This window comes from Vigna angularis, chromosome 8, assembly GCF_016808095.1.
Source record: "Vigna angularis cultivar LongXiaoDou No.4 chromosome 8, ASM1680809v1, whole genome shotgun sequence".
Taxonomy (NCBI): domain Eukaryota; kingdom Viridiplantae; phylum Streptophyta; class Magnoliopsida; order Fabales; family Fabaceae; genus Vigna; species Vigna angularis.
This window is the reverse complement of record NC_068977.1, coordinates 686,458-695,728: the sequence shown is the minus strand read 5'-3', so window position 1 is coordinate 695,728 and position 9,271 is coordinate 686,458. Positions and strand designations below refer to the sequence as shown.

The 9,271-nt window shown below is 33.0% G+C and overlaps 1 protein-coding gene across 1 annotated transcript; it reads right to left on the bottom strand.

Moving 5' to 3' along the window:
• Window positions 1–4,941: 4,941 nt before the first annotated feature.
• Window positions 4,942–7,511, bottom strand: LOC108345478 (CASP-like protein N24). Its single transcript, XM_017584065.2, has 3 exons — window positions 6,753–7,511; window positions 6,456–6,591; window positions 4,942–5,303 (listed from the first exon to the last, which is right to left on the bottom strand). The coding sequence occupies exons 1-3, from the start codon at window positions 7,412–7,414 to the stop codon at window positions 5,112–5,114; spliced, it is 990 nt and encodes a 329-aa protein (XP_017439554.2). The 5' UTR covers window positions 7,415–7,511; the 3' UTR covers window positions 4,942–5,111.
• Window positions 7,512–9,271: the final 1,760 nt, after the last annotated feature.

The window sequence follows — 9,271 nt, the reverse complement described above, 5'->3', positions numbered from 1 at the left end:
GTGGGAGTGACGCCTACTGCTAAACACATCGCCAGAAACGCCTGCACGGCCGCCCACGAATTAGGGTGCAGCTGCGTGGGAGCCACATTGACTTCCCGAAGAACGGCCGTTTGAAACTTAGTGAAAGGTACTCGGATAAAAAGATGGGTGAAGAAAGTCACATACATGAAGAAGAAATCATACGGACTAGACCGCCCATCGTGAAAGACCCTTTCATTTAACAAAGTCACCCCGGCACGAATTAACTTCGAGTCTTCCACATCCCGGACAATATGGGTATGGCAGACCCGCCATTCCAACTCCTTGCGGAAAGCATAACAGGAAGCATACCGGCTAGGAATAGGGGGAGCCAATTCACACACCACCACCCCTTGACCTTCCGGTTCGAAGGGGGACCCGACTACACGAACACCGCCTTTGAGCAGGAATAGCGGCACGCCATGGAAAATCCGGTCATCCGCCGAGACCGGTGATTCAGGGTCCGCCCCAGAAGACCCAATCGCCTCCTCCAAAAAATGAGAAGAAACTGAGCTAAGAGAATCGCTGCTGTCGCCCCGCGCCGACCCCTCCCGGACTCCGCCCGACGACCCAGAACCTGACTCGATGGACACAGATGCCATTTATTACCTGAGAGAAAAAGAATCTTGAGCTCTTGAGTAATGAAGATAAGTGAAAATGACCTCGTCTAATCCGCTATTTATAGGAAAAAGTTAGTAACCGTTGGGTGTATCCTGGCCGTCTAGATTTAGCACGACCAACGCTCCGGATTTGGCGACGCTTGACCTTCCGTCAATGGGAACGCGCCACGTGTTTTCCCGCCTAAAATCCAAATTCAAAAAGCCCACTGGATAAAGCCCAATTGCGGGGTCCTGACCCAACGCGCGCCGTATCCAAAATCCTACGTTCACTACGTGCACTAGGACTTGGGGGGCTTGTGTACCAGGGAGAGCCGGGCGCCGTACGAAGGACGCCCATGAGGTGACGGGCGCCGCCCAAAGGACGCCATGTCACACCCGCCACAGACAAATGCTCGACCGCCCAAGTCTTGACCGCCCAAGTAGGTACGGATTGAACCTAGACCGTATAAACTCTCCTACACCAGCAAGTGCCCGGCGTCGCACGTATGGACGCCCACTAATGAGGTCGTCCGACCGTCTCGGTGCCTACGCCGACCACCTGGGTAGAACCTCTGTCTTTAAGAGAAACTTTGAAGAACTCACAAGGAATTCCATCACCACGAGACAGCGCCGCACTCTCTATGCTCACAAAAACTGTTCAAGAAAATGCAAACGTCTGGTATCATGAAGTGCCGGGCGACCGCATAGAGGATCGTCCGCCCAACGAAGTGCCGGGCGACCGCATGGAGGATCGTCCGCCCAACGAAGTGCCGGGCGACCGCATAGGGGATCGTCCGCCCAACGAAGTGCCGGGCGACCGCGTAGAGGATCGTCCGCCCAATTTAGTGCCCGAGTCGTCCATAGGAAAGACGAACGCCCGTATCACTTGGGCGGACGCCCATATCACACTGACCGGCCAAATCACTAATCGTTGTGGCTCAAGTAAATTGACCTGGTTTAGAGGTAAGTAGAAATTAGGAGCTATTGGGCTGATTGGGCCGTGATTAACTTTTCACTAATCCCAAGCCCATAACGAAAACTATAAATACAGGTTCACGGTGAGTGGTAGATAGGTTACATTGAATGCACATTTATTGCTATCCCTTGAGAAAAGCCATTGCTATGAAACTGACTTTGGCATCGGAGAATCTTTTGTAGGTCTCCACCCCTCTGGATCAAGAGGAAAGTCAAAGTTTGAGAAGAAGACCCGTCGTTGAGATCAGATCGCAGGAGAACTAGAAGGTTCACAACCGCACAGCCCTACACATCCGAAACATTTCATTTTCATTAGCAAAGTGGAACAAATGAGATTTTATTTACGAATGTAGAAAAATGCATAATAGTACAGTAAGTCCAAATGATACAAATTATGTGAGGGTAAAATGACTTTAAACGATAACTATGTTTATTATACCAATAATACAAATTATAAAAATTGTATTTTTTTTCCCAAAATTTTTAGTGAATTCTCAGTATTATAAATCTTCTTTTTGATATCGATAACATCCTTTTCATCAATATTTTGTTTTGAATATCACTTGAAATAATTATACCAATGACATTAGATAAATAATTCTATTATTCAACATAAAAATTAATAAAGATAATGTTAATTACAATAAATATTTCCACTAAAAATAATTAAATATGTTATTATTAATCTTGTAGCTAGTTAGGATAATTTTAAAATTATCTCTCAACATTCTTTTAAGTTATTGTCATTCTTATCATTGTCATGTTATCACAATTATAAATAAGAATTATCTGAATTTTCCTTGAATGATCATTACATGAGGAATGACAAATTCGTTGTCTTCGACTATTGCAACAAGACGAAGAAGATTGACAACTAAACCAACCTCACCAAGCAACAAACACAATTTTTGTGACTTTGCAAAATCAGTGAAAATTTCACGAAAAAACTCGCGCACTTTACAAACCCTAGTTCAAAAATCCTTTTTATGACCAATTTCGATTCTAATATACAATTAATTAAATTAATTTCACATAACACTATGTTGGACATGCCGCGTAAGAAAAAAGTAAACACCTCATTCAAACACGGCCAACATGTACCATATATGTTCTTAACAATTAGACGACTTAGACGACGTAAAAAATGACTAAATTAAATATAAATTACAAAAATTGTAACCACGTTGAACATAAAAAAAAATAATTTCACATTAAACAAAGTCAAGGAAAATAGAAACCAAAAGAATATTTAAACCTTAAATTAATAACACAAGTTACATAGTAATAAACACTTTAGAATGGTTTTACTCTCATGCTCTCTTACTTACATTAGGAGTTTTTTCATATAAACACTTCACATTGTTTGGTTCTTCTATGGTATGTCACTACAAGAAAAAAAGTATATTATTGAATTACCTTAAGTTTAAATTTAAAATAGGTTAAGTATATTTTTAGTTCTTGAATTTACATGCAAAATTAAAATTAATTCATCTTTCAAAGTGTGATACATTTTGGTTTCCAAACTTTAAAAATGAATGGATATAGTTCATTTAATCTTAATTTCCTTTGTACTTGTTAAATGGTGTTCTATACTTGGATTGAGCTTAAAGGTGCCAAAATGATGCAAACAACTCAAACTCATCCTAAAATGTGTTTGACACATTAAAAAAATTTAATGTAATTGGATTATGAGAACTATATCCATATTCATTGTTAAGGTTTAAGAATCAAAATGTATCAAAGTTTAAGACTAGAATAAATCTTAATTTTACATCCAAGTTTAGGGACTAAAAACATATTTAACCCTTTAAAATATTATTAGTATCATTCAAGTTTAAAGTTCATATTAACCATAAATAAGAACAATTATATATTGATGTTGGACCCAAAATGGTAGATTTTCAAAATAATTCCTCTTAATGGTTGTGATATTCTAAAAAAAAAAGATTTATATAAAGAAATTATTTGTTGTTCTATAAAATGAAAGATTTGTTTTGGAATTTCTTTGGTAGTTGATGTTCATTTTTATGTAAAAGGTAAGATACTAATCCCCCGAAATAATATATTGTTCTAATTTGACATTTTTTTTCCTATTCGGATTCAGTATAACATTCCGCACTATAATAGAAAAAGCTAAGTGTTTATGTGAGTATTCGGTGAGATAATGCATGGGCATGCCAATTTCTCTACTCTAAGTGTTACTTTGGATATTTTCCATTTCTATTTCTCTTCTAAAAGGTTTATGCATTATGATTTGCTTAAGTTCTTGCTCATGGGATGCTTCCTAAACAATTCTTTCTCTCATCCATGCTCCTCTTATTTTGTTTTATGATTTAAGATGGCAAACAACCTAAGAAACCTATGGCTTAATGGTATATATCTCCCACCCATTTATTTTCCTAAAATTTGATTTTATTTCCTTTTTCCACAATGTAACCTGTTATTAAAACCAATTATTTTGTTGTCCTACCTCACATACCTTGTGCAAGTCACTCCAATATCATGATTCTTCCTTCACTTTTTGTATTAGTATTTAAATTCCTCCATGATCCACACATAAATTCCAATATTTTCAACCACAATCTTTGCTTTTCCACTTCTAGTCTCATATGTTGTTATTTGTTAAATTTATGATTGTCCTTCCTCCTTTAGAAATATGTTGTTATTTGTTAAATTTATGATTAGATGTATGTTTTTGCTTAGCTGCACAACATGCAAACAATGATAAAGTCTTTGTTGTATAAGCCTTGATCAAATCAATTTTAAATGTTGTATTTGGTTCAAATTCTATTAGTTGCATTGTACTATATAAATACTAAAACTCACTACTCACACAGTTTCCATGTAATTGATTTAAAGTTAGTTTAAGTTAAAATTAATATATTTATTTTAAAAGTAAGGTTAAAGTAAAATACAGTATAAGCTTTTTAATCAGGAGAAGCTATTTAAAGTTGGTTAAATCAGTAATCAAGTCTCTATGTAAAATTAAATACATGAACATTTACTTTAAATCGCGTTACTAGTCATTATGAAAAATTTAACTTAAAAAAAACCTAAAACTTGTTAAATATTTTAAAATTAATTTTACATTCAAAATCAACTCTTCAACGGCAAAGTAAACATATATATATATATATATATATATATATATATATATATATATATATATATATATATATATATATATATATATATATATATATATATATATATATATGAACATTACTTTAAATGACAACGTGATTACGAGAAATTCAACTTTGAAACCAAACACTTATAATGTTGAATAGTTTATGAAAAACTTGTGTTCTTCTGTCTCCATATACAAAACTGAAACGTGCTAGAAAAATTCATTTTCTTCTTAAACCAGAAAGCAGAAAACCATAACGAGATTTGCTTTTGAAAATTTGAGCATTTGATTATCCAGAAGTGATAAAACTTCATCAAAGACATGCAGCTGACACTTCATGACTATGTCATATAATTATGATATAGAGTAATGTTGCATAGATAGATAAACTAGTTGAATCTGCAAAAGATGAAAGCTGAAACAATAGAAGAAGATGCAAAGGCCACAAACGCAATGAAGGATAAAGCAACAGATGCCTTCGCAATTTCCAAGAACTTGTCTCCATCTGAAACTTCGTTTGCCCAATAATGTGCTGTGGTCGCAGCTGAAGATGATGCCGACATTAGAAGATAGGCCATGACCTGAAGTTTTTCAACCCATCAAAGACCATTCTTAATTAGTATGTGATAAAATATATGCCATGATCCATGAACTATAAACTAAAAATAGTTACGTAGAGGTGGAAGAATATCCATATAACATGCATGCATGCATAGACACGAAAATTTTTTCCATTTTTAAGACACATAGGAGATTTATTAAACAACTAATTACATGAAAGCATTTTATGCATTAAATTTGTTTACAATATTTCTATAATGATATTTTTTTACGTGAGTTCCTTCGTATTAACACATCCTACTGAAACAAATTACTTATTTGTACCCTCGTTCGTCATAATAAGATATATTAGTCTGATTTTTCATTAAAAAAACTTTTAACACAAGAATTAATTGTTTATAATATTTTCATAATAATAGTAATAATATTGAGGTGAATTCCTTGATACTAGCACATTCTATTATAATTAACGTAAATATCTCTTATTTATACTTTTGTTCATCATAATAAAACATGTTTGTTTTACTTTTCATTAAAATGACTTTTAATACAAGAATTAGTTTAAGTCGGTCACCAAAATAAAGTTTCAATTTTGATAGGAGATTTAATGAAGAAATACACTAACAATAAGATATAAGTCTAATTCAAGTAATGAATTGACCTCATTTCAAATTCAAAACCTTAAAAAGTTAGGTTTATTAAAACCTTAAAAAATTAGGCTTATAAGTTCTTATTATATGTTGTTGAATTTTCTCAATTATAGTAATAGTGTGACTTAACTCACGCTTACTCTTAGATATAATTATAACACGTTTTACCAATTAATAATATTACAAGAGAAATGTGAATCACAAATAATTTGTATTAATTAAATATTTTGCAATAGGGTGTTTCATAATAGTTTTAAAAGACTATTATTACTTTGAAATGGATAAACAGAAAAGAATGTTTTAACTAGAGAGCACGTTATTGTTGAATTAATACATTCTTTTCTTTAATGTCGTTGCTTATTATCCAGATTATGAAGATAAAACTCTGATTCTGATTCAAAAATTATCTTTCCCTTGCAGAATTCTGAGTAGCATGGACCAAAATCCGACTACGTACTGGTTTATATATAGAACTGATATAGAATGAAAATACCTGATGAACTGTGACATAATAATTTTTACCTGATCAATAGCAAAGTTGAGGTAACCACGTAGTTTGGGATCGATTGTGTGTCGTTTTGTGACGAAGTACTTTCCAAGATCAAATATTTGTAATGCAGAATACACAAATCCTATCACATTCACTGATAAACAGAACCTAATACACAATCACACCCAAAGATTAGCAAAACCTAATGCAGCTACAACAATGGCAATTGCACCAAACAGAAGCAATGATTTTTCTATCAGATTTGCGTACTTTATGTAAAAAAAAAAAAAAAAAAAACACCAATGCTAGAGAGACTAGAGTGAACTTACTTGAATTCCTGAAACTGATACCAATGTAATTCATCAGAGTCTAATAATGGTGTTGCATAGGTAAAAGTATACCACGTGTCTGGCGGTGATTCATCCCATCTTCTTGATGGTGCTTGATGCACTTTTTTCCTTCTATCAGAAGCCAACACAGAGAATGCTAACTTGCAGAACACAAAAGCAGCAATTCTCAGACTGAGAAGAACAATGTACCACGTACTCACTTTCTTGGACACTCCATCATCATCAGCAACAGCATCATGTGCCCCTTCTTCAACTTTTTCCACAGCCATCACTGCCACACTCTTGATACTCTTATTCACTGCCTCCTTCACGACCTTGATGGCATCATCACTCATGGACTGAGAGTGGTTAGCCACCACCATCTGAAGGTCACCGTCGCTGAAAGAGTGGTTGCTGTGAGAGTTGTTGAACGAGTCTTGAAGGGTTGGAGCTGAAGGAAATTTTGAAATTGAGTGGTGGTGGTGCTGCTGCTGCTGCTTGTGGCTTTGCTCTTTCTTCTTTGAGGGTTTTACTTCTTCTTCTTCTTCTTCTGTCTTCTCTGAGTGCCTTTTCATTCTGCCACCTTTCTTTTCTTCAGATGGAGTTTCACTTTTGGTTGTGCTCATGCTCAATGTCTGATCAACAGTGCTTTTGAGATTCATAACATGCACTAGATCACTTTTTTCACTGGATATGTCTCTTGTTTGATGGATGATCAATATACACGTTGTGAATGCTAGTTCATGATTATATAACTCATCAAACTACCAATTTTTAGTAATATTTACAAACATACTTGAATATATATATATATATATATATATGTATATATGTGTGTGTGTGATATTTTATTTATTTATGGTACTTTGGAAAGGTTAATTACATGATTAAAATATTACTATTTTGTAAGATTGATCCAACTTAATTATTGATCTGTTGGATATGTTAAATAATCAAAGAGAAATGTTTTTATGGTATAGATATAGTGTTAAAAAGTACAATTAGGTTGAGGGTTTAATTGTGTGATTATAAATGATTATTTTGATAGTAGTAATTGATGAATGGAAAGAAATAAAAATTGGTTAAATCATTCTTATTTCATTAAGCATATACAGATTTATCTCAAAAATAAATTTAAAGATTTTAGAACAGGAAAGAATGAGATAAAAGTTTTCTCTTCAAACTCGAGTGATAAATGTTTTTTATTACGTTTAATTATATAATAAAATATGTAATTATACAATTTGACATTATTTTAGAAATTTAGCTATTTAAGTTTTTTTCTAACACATTTAATAATTATATTTTCAATTTATACGTATTTGAACTCTTTTATTATTAAGTTCCTCCTTGAGAATTAGTAAAATCACAAAATCATAATATTAGCCTATTAATATAATATATAGGTAATTAAACCTTAAAAGATATTAAGTTCATTTTTTGTTTCTTTACAACATTAATATATAATTACGAGCTATGGTCATATCTTTATGGAAGAAGGCCTTTTAGGAAGTTTTTTTTTTCTTTTTAACTAATAAAATCTAATTTATTTTTTAGCTTTACTCGTTCTATATTATTTTTTTTTAGTAAAACTTCAAGGGAGCAAAGTAATCCATTCCCTTACAATCTAGAAGCTTGTCCAGATTTGTTAAAATAATATTGAATAGAGATTATCACTAATCACCATTAACAAATTAAGTCTACTAATCTGACCTTTAGAATAAGTGAAATTGCATAAAAGCAATGCATGTTTAAAATACATATCCTATGAGCTTCTGCTTCAAACGTAACACCACATAATCACTCTGCAAATTATTGGTTAAACTTAAGCCGGCCCTTAATTAAATCATTAACGTGCCCTTCTCTTCCATTACAATGTTATTTGTGCCTCCAACAAGTAAAGAACAATGCTGCTTTGCTTTCTTTTCTTTTCTTCTTCACATTTTTCAAATCAAACTACATTTTCACAGACACATAGAATGACAATCTTTGTTTATAAAATAAGGGTCATGATTTAAGATTTTTAATTATACAATAAATTAGATAACAAAATTTTAATTTCAACTCTGAAAGAATTCAAAGATCATATATATTTAAATTTTGATATTGATTTCGAATTTTAAGTCTTAATTTTCTATCCAGTTCCTTCTTCTAAAGGTACACCAATTATTGCAACAGTTTCTAACATAACTATGGTCATAAGTAAGAGCCAAAATCAGCATTTGACATTTTGAAATTGTGATTGAGAAATGTGTAATTTTGTTTTCAAGTGGCTTTTCTTCTGCTTCAAACTTTCTTACTTAATTATGGGTTCTACGAAATGTTAGTTTATATTATTGATTCTTAACCACATTTTCTAGCATAACTATAAGTCACAAGTAAGGGACCAAATTTGTTGTTTATGCCATGAACTCCATAAGATTGGACCACTAGGTCAACTATCTATCTAATAGAATTGTTTTTAGGGTAGAATTTTGGAAATATTTAACCTAAAAGCAACTTTTGATCTCATCGTAAAT

Excerpts from the sequence above, each read along its gene's own strand:
- LOC108345478 (XM_017584065.2), bottom strand. The coding sequence starts at position 7,414 with ATGAATCTCAAAAGCACTGTTGATCAGACATTGAGCATGAGCACAACC. Across the intron at positions 6,592-6,752 it reads TATCAGTTTCAGGAATTCAA|GTTCTGTTTATCAGTGAATG; the intron begins GTAAGTTCACTC and ends ATTGTGTATTAG. Across the intron at positions 5,304-6,455 it reads TCAACTTTGCTATTGATCAG|GTCATGGCCTATCTTCTAAT; the intron begins GTAAAAATTATT and ends GAAAAACTTCAG.